This window comes from Agrilus planipennis, unplaced genomic scaffold (genome assembly GCF_000699045.2).
Source record: "Agrilus planipennis isolate EAB-ADULT unplaced genomic scaffold, Apla_2.0 scaffold195, whole genome shotgun sequence".
Taxonomy (NCBI): Eukaryota; Metazoa; Arthropoda; class Insecta; order Coleoptera; family Buprestidae; genus Agrilus; species Agrilus planipennis.
Window position 1 is genome coordinate 438520 of NW_020439173.1, and position 16095 is coordinate 454614.

General features: G+C 34.3%; 3 protein-coding genes across 3 annotated transcripts; 2 read left to right on the plus strand and 1 right to left on the minus strand.

The window, feature by feature from the left end:
• The first annotated feature begins 58 nt into the window (after positions 1-58).
• On the plus strand, positions 59-3375 carry LOC108739852 (C-factor). The gene is made up of 5 exons (XM_025978025.1): positions 59-414; positions 670-721; positions 1344-1534; positions 2770-2919; positions 3007-3375. The coding sequence occupies exons 1-5, from the start codon at positions 286-288 to the stop codon at positions 3229-3231; spliced, it is 747 nt and encodes a 248-aa protein (XP_025833810.1). The 5' UTR covers positions 59-285; the 3' UTR covers positions 3232-3375.
• Positions 3376-3870: 495 nt separating this feature from the next.
• Positions 3871-8198, minus strand: LOC108739868 (matrix metalloproteinase-25-like). The gene is made up of 11 exons (XM_018473956.2): positions 7352-8198; positions 7070-7219; positions 6648-6760; positions 6360-6521; positions 5534-5658; positions 5298-5456; positions 4773-5014; positions 4493-4637; positions 4315-4434; positions 4113-4253; positions 3871-4053 (listed from the first exon to the last, which is right to left on the minus strand). Exons 1-11 carry the CDS (start codon positions 7448-7450, stop codon positions 3887-3889), a joined length of 1623 nt encoding a protein of 540 aa, XP_018329458.1. The 5' UTR covers positions 7451-8198; the 3' UTR covers positions 3871-3886.
• Positions 8199-8960: 762 nt separating this feature from the next.
• Positions 8961-16052, plus strand: LOC108739840 (cilia- and flagella-associated protein 251-like). The gene is made up of 20 exons (XM_025978013.1): positions 8961-9240; positions 9406-9552; positions 9625-9728; positions 10392-10546; positions 10616-10728; positions 11288-11547; positions 11606-11769; positions 12006-12134; positions 12438-12546; positions 12603-12763; positions 12909-13060; positions 13130-13308; positions 13372-13501; positions 13560-13661; positions 13760-13879; positions 13950-14041; positions 14154-14388; positions 14813-15038; positions 15109-15209; positions 15875-16052. Exons 1-20 carry the CDS (start codon positions 9082-9084, stop codon positions 15983-15985), a joined length of 2949 nt encoding a protein of 982 aa, XP_025833798.1. The 5' UTR covers positions 8961-9081; the 3' UTR covers positions 15986-16052.
• The last annotated feature ends 43 nt before the right edge of the window (positions 16053-16095 follow it).

Consider the following 16095-nt stretch of genomic DNA (forward strand, 5'->3'; position numbering starts at 1 on the left):
ATGTAATGTAATATCCAAGTATTGACACTATAGACGCTGACCTTGCTTTTCTCATTCGACAAAATCAAACCGTTAGCATATGTTATTTAAATTAGTCCATAAATAACCGAGTCCGTCGCATTAATTAAAGTTTTTACAACTACGCATGCTTCCAGTAACGATAGATAAGAAAATCGCGTAAACAAATAAGTCTCTAAAACTTTATATTATTTATATTTTATATTATTCCGTTATCATTCACAATTGGTTCGTTGCTCATTTTGAAAAGTCATCCTCATTGGAATAATGATTAAATCAATTTTAATTACCGGCTCCAATCGGGGACTGGGACTCGGGTTAGTGAAACAATTGTTGAGCATTCCAAATCCACCTGACAAGATAATAGCGACATGCAGAAATTTAGAAAACGCCAAGGTAAGAAACGAAACAGACCGTCTGACGTGTGTACTACGTTATCACTTACTTAATTAAATGATAATATTTCATGCAATTCATTACTAATTAATTAATAATGACGCAATATTGTACAGGATGTCAGATAGTTATCATGAGGTTTATCATACACATTTACGTAAAACATTGTCATAATTAAATTAAAAAGAAATTTGTTCATAGTTTTAAGGGGTATTGTAAATTTAAAAAAGTTTTATAATTTTTTTTTACTTTTAGGAGTTGCGTGAAATAGCCAATAAGCATAAAAACGTTCATATTTTACTATTAGGTGAGTACAGAACTAAAATTACATATACAGGGTGTCTAAATAGTGTAAGTTTTCGTTTGTGTTCAATTATATCAACATAAGTACACTACTTTTACTCTTTTGCTTACATTTATTTCCAATTTTTATAAAATTATTGTATGACCTCTTTGCGATACCCTTTATAAATCGTCTGTGATAATAAAATTTAATAGTTTTACATCATGGTTTTGAAGTTTTATATTTATATTTCGTAACTGTATATACTTTACATAAAATTGTAGCAAGTGTTAGATCTTGACAAGGCTAAGTCTAAAGTTTTATATATTTATCTGTCTAACTTATTAAATACAAAAGTTTCACACAGTATTTTATGATATAATAATTTCTGTTATTTTAATAAAAAAATTTGTTGAAGTCTCATTAAAAAAATCGGTCACAATTAGTAATATTTTTAAAGACATCTTCCATAATTTGACTAAAAATCCTTACACATTTTACTATTATGAGTTGCTAAAGAGATATTTATTACTAATTACTAGTAACTATCCCATAAAAAAATAAATAAAAAATATTACGAATTTGTGATTCTCAAAATGTGTAATTACAACCATTAGAAATATCTAATAATCGAATTTGAATTCAGATGTTACAGATTTCAACTCCTATGACGATTTTAAGCGTAAACTTGAAAATATTTTGCAAGATGATGGCTTAAATGTTCTATTCAATAATGCTGGCACTTACCCCAGGGTGACTAAATTAGAGTTGCTCAATTCGTCGCACCTTGTGAACGCCTTTGTGACGAACACTGTGGCACCAATAATGTTAACAAAGGTCTGCAGTTTTAATAATTATTACTTCTAATAAAAAACACCCCTAACCACCACCTACCCGTTCCCACGAGTCCTAAAAGGAAGCTGAAAAATTCTCTTCTCATTTCAAATTATCCGTCTCATCTTTCCTACCCCAACCACCGTCAACCCGTTCCCAACGAATCCTAAAAAGAGTCTAAAGAATTCTTATCTGTCTTCAACAAGTTTGTCTTTCTCACCTCAATCACCACCCAGTCGTTTCCACGAGCCCTAAAAAGTGGCTGAAGGATTTTCATCTGTGTTCATTAAGTTTGTATCATCTTTCTAGTTTCAAACACCACCGAACCGTCCCTACGAATTCTAATATGAGGTTGAAGAATTCTTATCGGCTTTCATTAAGTTGTCTCATCTTTCTTACCTCAACCACCACCCAATCGATCCCACGAGCCCTAAAAAGAGGCTGAAGGATTTTCATCTGTCTTCATTAAGTTTGTCTCATCTTTCTAGTCTCAAACACCACCGAACCGTCCCTACGAATCCTAATATGAGATTGAAGAATTCTTATCGGCTTTCATTAAGTTGTCTCATCTTTCTCTGCTCAACCACCACCCAATCGTTCTCACGAGCCCTAAAATGAGGCTGAAGGATTTTCAACTGTCTTCATTAAGTTTGTCTCATGTTTCTCACCGCAATCACCACTCAGCTGTTCCCATAAATCCTGAAAGGGGGCTAAAGAATTCGCATTTGTCTTCATTAAGTTTGCCTCATCTTTCTTTCACGAGCCCTTAAAAGGGGCTGAAGAATTTTTATCTGTCTTCACTATGTTTATTTCATCTTTCTCACTTCAATCACCACCCAACCGTCCTTACGAATCCTAATAAGAGGTTGAAGAATTCTCATCGGTTTTCATTAAGTTCGTCTTATTTTTCTCACATTAACCACCACCCAACTATTTCCACGAGTCCTAAAAGGAGGCTGATGAATTCTTATCTGTTTTTATTAAGTTCGTCTCCATTTTTCTCACCTCAAACACCACCATGCCGTTTCCACGAGTCCTATAAGGAGGCAGAAGAAGTATCTTCTGTATTCATTTCGTCAGTTTCATCTTTTTGGTACAATATACTAACAGTACTTATTACAACTTTAAAGTTGAGCCTGATCAGGTGTTTCGTTTAAAAATAGACTTTTTAAGTCATATACTTACCCATCAAAATTTTATTTTGTCGATAGTTATAGAAAAAAGTATTTTTTTTTTAGACTCTAGTACCATTATTGAAAACTGCAGCTCAAAAAAACAGTGACAAACCCATCGGCAGTGAAAGGGCAGCCATTATAAATATGTCTTCCATATTAGCATCAATTTCAGAAAACAGTTCGGAAGGCCTGTACCCTTACAAATGTTCCAAGGTAATTATCAACCTCACACCGAATAATTTACGTAATTGGGTTGGGTTACATTAGGGTAGGTTTATCGTTTTTTTATACTATTTTTAGGCTGCTCTTAACATGGCTACAAAAACTTTATCAATCGAATTAAAGGAAGATAACATAATGGCCATTTGCCTTCATCCGGGATGGGTGAAAACAGACATGGGTGGACCCAATGCACGCTTAGATATTGAACCAAGCGTTAAAGGTATTGTTGACCTTATTCTGTCTGTCAATAGTGAACACAACGGAGGGTTTTACCAATACGATGGTAAGCAATTACCATGGTAAAAGAAATAAAGAATTAATTAAGTACGTGATCTTTTTCATGATGCATAAGTGTTAAGAAATTTAGCTCCAAGTTCAAATGAACAAAGATGTTTCTTTTTTTTTGTAATAATTGTCCTTAATAAATAAACTTTAAGTTGTCATTAGTTTATGTGTGTTTATTTGTGCCTAGAAATGTGATAGTCGTATGTCGTTAAGAAAACGAAAAAAAAAAAACAAAATTAAAGGCTATAGTAATAATATTTTAGGAAATACTACAAATGGCGCAGTAAACGCCATCTGTAGCACGATGCTACATTTTAGGATTACGTACAGACCACTTCGAATTATTTTATTTGTTATTTACGTAACAGTTAATTAACTATGTACTTGCATACGATCAATATAGTGACTTCAGGAGCGGATGTATTTGCTATAGACTTCGTAAACAATTCTATTCGACCTGTTGTCACGAAAGTTGTGTCAATTGTCACCGCTATCGATGTCCATACTGAAAGGTAATTGGCTCTATACTCTGCAATAAAAGTTTACGTGTATGTATACACATTTACAGGCCCTATATCGCGATAGGCTACGATATAGGGGTCCTGCATCTAGTAAATTATGAAGACAACAAGTTCATACTTGAAAGCCGAGTNGCTTAAAAATAACAAATATTTCAATATTGAAACTGATCTAACTTTTCTGATAAATAGTTCAAAACTTCTTGATCTTCAGGACATCCAATCCAACTTTCTGGTGCCGGTAAGGGTGACTCCTCAGTGGTTATTATCCATTTGTTATCAAACGCCCAGTATAATTTGCCTTTAAAAAAATATGTCCTCCCTAAATAATAAAAAGTAAATTAAACACTTACTCAGAGAAGAATAAAAATTCTTACTTACCGTCTTTCCACGTGAGGGCGGCGTCTAAGTCGTGGGGAACTCCTCTCCATCGGTTCATGTTTTTGGGGTACCCGTTGTCCATTGTCCTCGAAGTCTCGTTGTACCTCCAGAATCGGTCCTTTTTGTAAAAATAGGTTTTTCCTTAAAAACAAATCAAACAGGGTAAAAATAATAATACGAATGAATTCGGGGACATTTTTACCGTTGACCTTCCAGTTTTGTGCAGCGTCGATTTTGTCAAGGTAATATGGAAAACCATAGTCAGTAATGGGTCTTGGGCTGTCCACGAACCTTCTACCATCAAATTTCCAATATCTGTTTCCTAAATTTACGAAAAACGAAAATTAATTTTGTGAAAGGCAATGAATATAAAACATTACCTGTAAAAAGAATAATGATACCATCAGGTCTTTCATAGGTCGCATCAATCCTTTTAACATCTTCTGGCAATTCCGGGAACATGTTTCTAAATGGTGATGGAAACCCAGGAAGTATTTGTTGTTTTTCTCTTAGTCTCCATAAATACTAAATACGGCAAAAAAGGAAAAAATTATTAATCACTTACATATTTTCTTTATCTTTTGGCAAGGACCATTTCTGCCATTTTAGAATTGTAAAAATGGCAATGACGCCCCTGTTTATTAAAAAGAGATTCTTTACTTCACCCTTGAAGACGAACAGCTCTCCCCTGATCATGGACACAGCGTCAAAACGTCCTTCACAAATGTCTGGTATTACAGGCGTTTTTGTAGTGGTATATTTGGGTTTAGATGGCTTTTTCGTATAGTCTGGTCTTTTAGGTCTATTGGGCCTTCCGGTTGGCTCATAATAAGGTCTAGTAGTCCTTTCTGGATATCTAGAGGCTCTGTCATCACCTCGAGATGATTCATCTCTTCTTCTATCTGTGTGTAGCAGTGAAATGGTTACCAATGCAATAACAATCAATTAAATATTACAATATACAACTTATGGAAGGAAAGTGCTTGATGGGTACCAAATAAAGGTAATCTACAAATCGGTAACAAATAATAGTAATCTAGAAATGGGTACCAAGTAGGTAAAGGTACCCCACAAGTGGATAAAGACCAAATAAAAATAATCTGCAAATAGGTACCATATAACGATGGCTTAGCAATGGGTACCAAACAATGGTAACCTGATAACACAACAAATATGAGTACTTACGGTATAATTCATACATAGCTAAAATATCATCGTAGTCTAGTCTAAAATTTTGGACTGGTTCTTTATAATAAGGGAACATAATTGAGTTTTTAACGTCGCTATGTCCCAGTCCCAAAGAATGGCCCAGTTCATGAACCGCAACGGAAAATAGATCGGTCCCTTAAAAGAAAAAACAACGACGCATGTGGAAATTACATTAATTTAGTTATTTTTTATGAATGTTAGTTTATTCGTACTTTCCCATTTTTGATCGTCATTTGTAGTCCACGTTTCGTCATCGTCAAAGTGTACATCACCGCCCAGGCCGCTGTTGGGGTAGTAAGCGTGTGCCAATATGTTACCGGGACCGTCAAAGTTAAAACTATTAAAGTAAAACAGTAATTTCTAATAAAGTTAAATCACATAAAACAATAATAATCTCCAATAACAAGAATTCAAACAATTCATATTAATTATTTCACCATTTTTTAGTTTGAAAATATCAGAATAAAACCAGTTGCAGGGGCGGCTTTAGAACAATTTTTTGGTTCCTGTTAGATTTAGACGAAGAAACAAATGAATTTTGAAGATTTCTCTTGTATCTACTAAGAACAATTTTAAAAAACACGCACTTGGAGATCCACAATGTGGTGCCATTTTTTGGTACCTTTATGAGTTTGAGTATTACGAAATAAACAAACATGGAATAAATTATTAGTATGACTTCAAACTATTCTCGTTTAATATTGTCTTTACTATAATCTACAACTTCCTGAGATTACGGATTTACAGAAACATCCGAACATCAAACAAACAGTGTGAATCATTTTTTAAAAAGTACCAGACAATTTCTCACAACGGTTACTGAGTTGTTTGTACATATTTAATGTATAAATAAACGAACTCACTTGCAGATCATGACGAATTGGAATCTTAAGGTTCACAGTACATTGACACCGATGATTCAATTAAACACTGGGATGTATATACACTATAATTTTGTTCGTACTTCTTAAAAAATTGATCAGGTTTACTACGTACTGTAATACAAAGTTAATGTTCGTTCTTTGTAAATGTTTTTACCTGTCGCCATGGGGTCCTCTAGCAAAAAGCACAATTATATCTGCATCAGGATCGTCCACCCTTGAAAATGTAAGACCGCCGTATCTGCCCCAAGTATCCAACCCTAATTGTATAACTCTAACAACTTCTTCTTTGGACAAATACGATGGAGCATTAGAAACACTTGAACAAAAAGTATCAGAACTTTTTACTATTGTTAAAATTCCTCGTGAAGAGTAAATTAACAGGGATGCATTTAGGAGTGCTAAATTAAACTTTTTAGGTTAAATATCTAGTGGGAGAACTTACAAAAACGTAAGGTGTCTTTTTTTCCATTTTTGACTTGTGATAACGTATCTTTTGGCCCTACCAGAAGTGGGCTTAAAGACATCAGGAACCCCACATCTAGGAGACTCCATAAGCTATGAAAATGTTTGAAATATTCAACATTTGAAAATAAAAACGTATCCTACATGCTTAAAAATGGTAACAGTTATTTGAGATCGTAACCTATACGACACTTTGGAGTTAATCTTTAATTAAAAATCATAAACACATAAAAAAAGACTGGAAAAAACTGGACGGGTCTAAACGTCTACAGTAGGGTGTATATTTGGTTATATAAATTCTGAATAAAACTTATTACAGGGGCGGCACAGTTGAAATCGAGAGCAAATATATATAATGATGGTAATTAATATAAAATTAAGTGTTAACAGAATTGTACTTGCTTCTAACGTCTTGTTATCAATAAGGCCTGTTTGGGGTAAAGCGCCAAACCTTTGAACCATTTTGACGATCTCAGAAAAGGCTTCCTTAGTATAAATTGCCTCTGAATCAGTCCCTGACTCCAAATATCCAAACTTTTTCATAAATTCAAACTATAATAATAAATACAAATACTTTAGAAAAATATTTTGCGCGTCGTATTTGACTACATATCGTTATTAGATATCAAATAAAATAAAAAATTATTGTTGTGACATCAAAAAAGTTATTAACAGTAAACTTACAACTCTGGGCGTTGCTGCTCCATCCTGAATTTTTTCAGACACCTTTGTACTTCCAGCACTGGCACAACAAACAAAAAACAGCCCGAAAAATAGAAACATTTTCGAAATGGTGATACACAAAGTACAAAGTACTTGAACTATTTTTCGTGAATATATGAATAAATCTTTGTAATCACTATTCAAATTAATTAAAAGACGAAAATGTATTCAGTCTCAGTTTCTTTGTTGTGAACGGGCAGGTGACCGAAACCGTTTTGGAAATTAAAAACTTGATTCTTACTTATATCTACAAGAGCACTTTAAGTCTTTTCAATAATAAACTCATGGCGAAGGAACATCTTCGGGATACGATTATTGATATTAGTAACGTTTAATTCTTGGAATAACTGCTGCTGTATTTTATTATTTTTACAGTTATTTATTTTCCCTTTTACTTAATTAATACTTATTACGATTTTTTCTTCTTTTCCGTGAGTCATTGTGGTTTCTGAATTACCAGATTTACCCGTTTTATTGTAATTACATTAATGCTGAAGGAGATTAATGAATGTTCTTTCAATGAATGGGATGACGAATTTTTATCTTTACCTGTTGTATCTTCTGTTACTATTAATATTCATCTAACAACTGGCGCCTAGATTTAAGTTTACTCTATTTTTTGTTATCAGCAGGTACAAGTTAGAATTGTTTAAACTTCTTATATTTTTTTTGGCCTTAAAGTCTGATAAGGACAAGAGTAGTAGATTATTAATTTAGAAATCAGTTTTCACATGAAAGTAATGCATACAGTTTATGTTTGATGCAAAAAGGACACACAGACCTGAGTAAATTTTAATTGTATTTTTGTATTTAAGAAAACGAATTCGAGTTTTTTGTTTCTGTAAGTTTTGGAAGTATGGCAGTATTAGCATTTAGCAAGGAGGAGCTTTCAATAAAAAGAAGTCACTTTTATGATTGCGAACGGTTAATTTTGAAATTCGAAAAAGATTGTTAAAGGTGTATGTTTGGAGTGGTGCTGTACGGGTGCGAAACATGGACGGTGGGCGCTGCGGAAAAGAAATGTTGTGTTGCAGGCGAATGATGAGGATACCGTGGATAGAGAAGGTTAGAAGGTTAGAAATGAAGAGGTATTAAAAATAATAGGAGAACAGAGGACTCTATGGAAGTCAATAAAAAATAGGCGAGATAGATTAGTAGAACACCTTCTCAGGCATGAAGGTCCAGTCAGAGACATATTAGAGGCAGAAACAAGAGTTAGGAAGGATAGAGGTAGGCTTAGATTAGATTACTGTTGGCAAACAGTTAAGGATGTGGATTTTTCTAGTTTTAGGGAAATGCGAAGATTAGCTAAGGATAGGAAAGAGTGGAGGTGCGTGTCCAACCAGTGTTAGGACTGACGACCTTATGAAGATGATGAAGTTTTGGAAGATATAAAAAAAATTGGGTAAAATTAAGAATTGCATGACTAAGACAATGTGAAGAAGGTGGAACAACCAAATGGTAGGTTTTTTATAGAAATATGAGTAAGACTACGGAATAATGGAAAAAAATTAGGATGCAATTCTGCAGATGAAGAAAAAGACACTAAAGTCAGCTCATTTGTCAAAAATATACATCAATTTTACTTGTCACTACTGTTATAGTTATACATATTTAGTACCTACCTATTAAAACATTTATTTATTTTATATATTTTAGAGGAATGGTGTGAGAAAGGATAATCAGAAAATATGGATTTTCTTCGTGAAGAAATTCAATATCTTTCGGACATACAAAACACAGGATACTCATTAGATGGCGAAGAAGGAGAACAAAGTTTCATTGAAGAATGTGAAATTGAATCATCAGAATCTAGTGAATCCTCCCACGTCAATAGATTAACGCCATTTGTAAGTTGCAACGTTTGAGAAATAGAGCAAGGCAAAGAAATTGAAAGATGAAGATTATATTGCACAAAAGAAGTAATTTTCCTGGGTTATTTCTTGGTCTTCGATTTCTTCGCTTCTTAATTTCGATATTTAGATTTCCATTGCTATTGACCTTTTGGTTTCAAGTTTTTGGCTTTCGCCTATGGAATAAATATTGAAGTCCCGTTAATAAATCTGTCAACCAAAAACTACTTGAAGATATTCTATGCTGCAGCTCACGCTGGAATTATCAGAATTGTAACCGACCACTCCCAAAAGCCCTTACAGGGTCATGTAAGTGATATGAGCGCCCTGCTTTCATCTACTGATGCTTAAGTCATTGTGCTTTTTCTCGAACAAATGTAGAAACACGAAATCACCAGCATTGCAACTGATGTCCATGGAATGTACTTGGTGACTGCTGATGCAGGTGACGAAAACGCTCTTCATTTTTGGGACGGTACCGAAGGGTAACAATTTAAAACAACTTCCTTCAATATTTGCTGCATCATCATCATCATCATCATCATAAGGTCGTCAGTCCTAAGACTGGTTGGACACGTACCTCCACTCTTTCCTATCCTCAGCTAAACTTCGCATTTCCCTAAAACTAGAACAGCCCACATCCTTAACTATTTGCGAACAGTAATCTAATCTAGGTCTACCTCTACCCCTCCTAACTCCTGTTTCTGCCTCTAATATGTCTCTGACTAGACCTTCATGCCTGAGAAGGTGTCCTACCAACCTATCTCGCCTATTTTTTATTGACTTCCATAGAGTCCTCTGTTCTCCTATTCTTTCCAATACCTCTTCATTTCTAACCTTTTCTACCCACGATATCCTCATCATCCGCCTATAACACCACATTTCGAACGCTTCTAACCTTTTCTTTTCCGCCGCTCCCACTGTCCATGTTTCGCACCCGTACAATGCCGTGCTCCAAACATACACCTTTAACAACCTTTTTCGAATTTCTTAATTAACGGTTGCTGCAACAAATTAAAAAAAAAAATGCTTCTATTTGTTGCAAATACGTAATATCCATAGTTATTTTTAATTGTCCATTATAAATATCAAAAAATTTAAAACAATCTACACTTTTCTGGGAGATCATCCTATTTGGATTATTCTAGAAAGTTGTTCTACAGCATTTTCACCCCACATAAACAATACGGAATGGCCAAAATAGCCATGAGTCCAAATGCCAAGTACATTGCCACGGTTGGAAACGAACCAATGCCGGTAGTAAAATTTTGGCAATGGACCTACGGAAGAGAGGAAGCCGATGGTAAAACGTTATAACAGACATATTATTTGTGGCAAAATTTAATTTTATTTTGGTCTGTTCACGAAAAAGGTTCCTGGTTGGTTCCAAAGTACTACGGAAGGCCTGTCAAAGTTTGTTTCAATCCTAACATCCAAGAACATTTAATGGTCTCGTTTGAAAGACAGGCTGTGTTTTTAGAATGGGTTTGTAAATATTATTCGATTAATATTGAAGATACTTGTTTAATTTAATCTTCTTTGTGTGATAAGAATATCTTTAAATAATTCTTTTGTATTTTATCTTGAAGTTGGCAAATATTATAATGGCCACTTCTTCAAATACAATACTTTCAAAAATTAAATATCCAGTTAATTATCCTACAAATGTGTCTTTACTAAATTGGATTTTTCTATGTTATCTATTTTTCTTTTTATAACAATTTACAAGCGAAAAAGAAAATAGTTGAACAATCAAAGCAAAGTGTTCTTTTATCCCATCGTCAAAGGATCTTTCAGTCTGTCCAACATAAACTTTATTAGTGTCTTTAGACTTATAACTTGACTTTTAATCGCTTCCATCTTTATTTCCAATTTTGTTATCTAAAGTGTTATTTGTTGCATATTTTTTTAATGTCTTCCAACTTTTTTGGATATATTGTCTGAATATGTTGACGTAAATGTCACACACTTTATGATTAATTTAAGAAAGTAGCTCTAACATCAGATATTGAAGCATCAATGTAAATTTATTTATATCCTGAAGGATCCTGAAGAGTCAGAGCTTCGGGAAGTCGCTACCCCAGAATTAAGGACCAAAAGAACTCGGGGTATGATAACTGGTTGCACTTACGTCTACAATTGTCACGAATGTTTTGCTTCCCTGGACAATGGGACAATAAACGTTTATGGTAAAACATTTTTCGTCCTGCCCCTCGAAGAGAGAGAATTGACAAATAACAAAATTTACGTGAAAACAATCAAAGTATCCAAGTACCCCATTACAACAATCGACACGGTTGATGAGTACGTCCCTGTCTATTTGTATTTGTTTTGTATAAGAATGTACAAATAATTGCTTTAGAATGGTAGTCACGGGTGATGGTAACGGTTATATAAAATTTTATGACAAACGGTTAAAACTATTGCAGTGGGCACAGAATTTTACCGTGGAAACCATCAAGTCTTTCAGTTTCACCCCTGAGCCCAGAAAAATCAAATTAAAACAGCCGTTAGAATTTGACGAAGGTAATGCTTTTTACTCTTTTTAATTCATGGCGAAAGTACAAATTCCAACTGTCTTCAAGTCTAAGGCATTATGATTATGAATGCGCAACATCCCCCTTCCCGTTGCTTTTAACAACAAAAAAAAAGAAAGCAAAATTTAATTGCTTACATAACACATAAACTCTCCTCCCTTATCCAATTAATTTCATTGCCCCCCTAATTAAATATACATATAAGTCGTTAGAACAAATTTCTAGACGACTCCTTCAGAAATACCCCAGATTATGAAGATCGCTCCGAAGAATACGAAACGTTATACGCCCAGTTGGTACCTTCGGATGCCACGCTACAAAAGTTACCTTTCATCGTTAGAAATTTTTTCGTAGGTAATATCTTTTTAATCCAAATAAATTATTTACGTAACGTAATCCTAAAATGTAGCATCGTACTACAGATGGCGCTCACCGCGCCATTTGTGGTATTTTCTAAAACGCGCTGTTAAGACAGCAGGTAAAGGCTGGTCTGTGTTCTGTCGGAGCTGCCTGCGACGCGCTGATGAGATCCAAAAAAAAGATCGAAATCGCGATCCGCGTGTGGCAGTTTCGACAGAATACAGACCACTTCGAATTATTTTGTTCGTTATTTACGTAACAGTTAATTAACTATGTACTTGCATACGATCAATATAGTGACTTCAGGAGCGGATGTATTTGCTATAGACTTCGTAAACAATTCTATTCGACCTGTTGTCACGAAAGTTGTGTCAATTGTCACCGCTATCGATGTCCATACTGAAAGGTAATTGGCCCTATACTCTGCAATAAAAGTTTACGTGTATGTATACACATTTACAGGCCCTATATCGCGATAGGCTACGATATAGGGGTCCTACATCTAGTAAATTATGAAGACAACAAGTTCATACTTGAAAGCCGAGTGCCCGATGAAACTGCAACAAATGAGAGTGGGATGGAAGTAAAAAACGAAGTGGCTGTACTGAAGTACCACCCCCAATGTAATAATTACTTATTTTTAAATTTCTACAGGCCACAAGGCTTTCATACATTGCATAGAATTATAAATAATAGTACCTACTATTTTTCATGTTCAGTTGTTCTGGTACCATTTTTGGGTACCATCTAGTAATAACTCCATTTCAGCTTTAATTCTTGTTTGTGCTACTTCCACTGGAAGTATCTGGTTGCTCGATCCAGTTCTGCTAGACCCCCAGCACGAAATACCTTACAGACCATCGAAAGGAAACGTTTTAAAATTGTGTTTTTCAAACTGCGGAAACTACGTTGCTTACTACGTACGCGATAATGTTTTTACCGTATAATACACATGGGGTTAACTAATTTTATTATTATTTGTTCATAAGGATAGCAATAAAACTGTTTGCCTGTTCCACTATAGTTCAGCCTTCAGTTTAACGTTCGTTGGTAAAGTTCGGGCCCATTACAAGCCCCTGACTAGTATTATCTTTTCTGCGTATGAACCACCTCGATTATTTACAATCGGGGAAGATAGGGTCCTTGTGGAATATGAAGTGAAAGACAGGTACATTTACTTTAAATTTTAAGTGTTGTTTGCTATTACTTAATTTAATTGTTGTGTATAAAGTTGTGAAGACGAAGTCCTTAATGTGATTCATTCTGAGAGAATATCGCAATCAGCAATACCAATAAGCATTTCTTATCTGCCAAAAAAGCCCACTACCAAACACTGGGACTTCTGTCTTACAGACGATCAGGTTGTAATCCCTATTGTTTTTAATTAGTAACAGTGTTTAATTAATGTAACAATTTTAGTTCAAATTTAGAACAATTAACGATCAAACATTAATGTGTAGGTCGGTGTCTTTAGGGCCTACCTACGGTTGTTTCGATGAGTCCATTGTTACGAAAACAGAGGTAAGATCAAATAGAAAAACCAAGTACTGATACAAACTTAATTTTACCATCATCAGAAAACAATTTTAATTGAATGAAAAAAACATTTCGGTTTGTAGATTTTGAAAAGCGACGAAAATTATCTAATTTTTATGAACAGTACGAGGATAGGTCTCATTAAATTACCTTACGATGGGAATCCTTACAGGTATATAGGGATTACAGGGCACCCGAAAAAGGTTTGACAGTAAAAAATATAAGTACTTGTATATTACCTAATAAAACTGCAAATTTCCTGTCACTTTTTAGCTACGAACTTTTGTACAAAGTACAGATGGAAAATATCTTTTTACAATAGGCGAAAATGACAGAACGATATTGAGATGGGAAATACACTCGATGTGAGTTAATGTTACCGATTTTTTGTTTACCATTTTCCAAAATAAATACAGTTTGTTATTGTTTTCGTGGTAAAAAAGTATTTAATTGAGTCGTTACCTGTTTTTGTGGTAGTGGTGTAGATTATTTGGAAAAAATGGGCGGTGACGAACTTCAGCCGTTTTACTGCTTGATAGAGGGTGGCAAGGAAGGGTGGCTATACAAAGAAATGGAAGACTTGTTCTATTACATGCAAATTCTTCATCAGGGGGCTAATACACTGTTACCGAGACAAGTTAGCGACTACATTTCGATATCAGAAATCCCAGATTTAATGAGAGCCTGTGGATTTTACCCTACAGAATACGAGGTTAATCAAAACAATTAAAATACATATATAGTTGTGTAGTTTATTTATTCTTCCCTTTATTACAATTATGGATGCACCCTGAGATTCTATGCAAAATTTCAAGACATTTATTCCTTTGAAGTTTTTCGCTAGCATGAGTAGTTATTGAGTAATTAACAATTGTACAATAAGTACTTCTGATCAAAAACGCTCTCGGTGCTGCAAGTGGGCGTAGCCCCACACATCATTTGTTTCTTCCTATTGGGCTGCATCTGTTTGCAGCAAACAATGTGTGACATAATTGGCTAACCGTTTTAATTTTCAATTGCAGTTTACTAGATAACTACACATCGTATCGGAAAACTGTAAAATAAAAAATGTCCTTAAATTTCCCAGAGAATCTAATGGTGTGCTTTATTTTTGATAATTTTAATATGTCTTTTAGATAGAAGATATGATAGTAGATATACGGTACCGCGATTTTAACGAAACTGGTGAAATTCGAGATCAAGCATCCTTTTTGGAATTCGTTAAATTGTATATAAATCACAGACCTGTGCATGGAATTTCTGTAGATGCCTTGAAGTCAGCTTACAATACTTTCAAAGAAGAGGAAGAAATTGATGAACCCCTTACAAGGGAAGCATTTATTGAAGGCATGTGTGAAATAGGTAAAGAAATATTAAGATCCTTAATGCACAATGTGAAAAACAAATTATTTTTCTTTATTTATAAAAACAGGTGAGGCATTTACAAAACCGAAACTATCAAAATGTCTTTCGGTATTACTTCACTTCGATGGCAATCAGGACTATAAGCAAGAGTTCTTCTTTCTTCCAGAGGTACAAAGTTCAAATGTTTATAAAATGTGTATAAATGCGCCAGCCAAGAAACAGTTATAGTTGTGACGAACAAAATTGGCAAATTCCGCACTAAATTATTTGAGAGAATGGACGTATCTTCTTTCTTGTTTCCACTTGGGCCTGTAGTCATTTGCTGAGTTTTGAACACGCGCTTCTTAAGTTAGGAAATGCTTCATGAGTAGTACAAACAAATTAAAAAGAGATAACCGAATAATAGTATACGGTACAGCAGTTAGAACTTGCTTAAGTTCGCAAGAAGTCGAGGTCGGCTTTATAACTGCTTGGTTGGAATTATATCTTTAAACAAGTGTCTTTGCTTTACTAAATTTCTGAGAATGTTGAACTTTCTTTAAAGTCAGCTGGCAACATGTTCAAATTTTCTTTTACACATAAATTGGTGTTATTCCTTTTTCTTTATTAGTGACCGCTGCAATTCCTACCTGGCATCCCTTTTCTATTTACGATATTCCATACAACGTCTGTCGTGAGTAAAAGTAGGCGTTCTGCCAGCAACCGCTCTAGTCTAGTTAGTAAGTTGAAAGAAGAAAGTAAATGAGTCAGTTTTATTGCGGACTATGCCAATTTTGATCGTATCAACTATACCTAACATTTTAATACTTGACGTTTTTGTATTACTTTTTAAGGAAATTGACTTTGATTTCTTCCTGAATGACATGCTAGGAATTGATATGAACAGAACCAACGTTGAAGAAGCAAAGGTTTCTAAAAATCAAGCAGACGAAGACATAATCTGACGGTTTATTAATTTATATTAAATTTATTCATAATTACTGAAACATTGTCATACAAACAGTTGTAAACTGTAACGTTCAAATATACAAAAACTTTAAATTATATTATGGGA

Excerpts from the sequence above, each read along its gene's own strand:
- LOC108739852 (XM_025978025.1), top strand. The coding sequence starts at position 286 with ATGATTAAATCAATTTTAATTACCGGCTCCAATCGGGGACTGGGACTC. Across the intron at positions 1,535-2,769 it reads CACCAATAATGTTAACAAAG|ACTCTAGTACCATTATTGAA; the intron begins GTCTGCAGTTTT and ends TTTTTTTTTTAG. Across the intron at positions 2,920-3,006 it reads ACCCTTACAAATGTTCCAAG|GCTGCTCTTAACATGGCTAC; the intron begins GTAATTATCAAC and ends TACTATTTTTAG.
- LOC108739840 (XM_025978013.1), top strand. The coding sequence starts at position 9,082 with ATGGATTTTCTTCGTGAAGAAATTCAATATCTTTCGGACATACAAAAC. Across the intron at positions 10,547-10,615 it reads CGGAAGAGAGGAAGCCGATG|GTTCCTGGTTGGTTCCAAAG; the intron begins GTAAAACGTTAT and ends TTCACGAAAAAG. Across the intron at positions 13,662-13,759 it reads CCATTGTTACGAAAACAGAG|ATTTTGAAAAGCGACGAAAA; the intron begins GTAAGATCAAAT and ends TTCGGTTTGTAG.
- LOC108739868 (XM_018473956.2), bottom strand. The coding sequence starts at position 7,450 with ATGTTTCTATTTTTCGGGCTGTTTTTTGTTTGTTGTGCCAGTGCTGGA. Across the intron at positions 7,220-7,351 it reads GAGCAGCAACGCCCAGAGTT|TTTGAATTTATGAAAAAGTT; the intron begins GTAAGTTTACTG and ends TTATTATTATAG. Across the intron at positions 4,054-4,112 it reads CGCCCTCACGTGGAAAGACG|GGAGGACATATTTTTTTAAA; the intron begins GTAAGTAAGAAT and ends TTTATTATTTAG.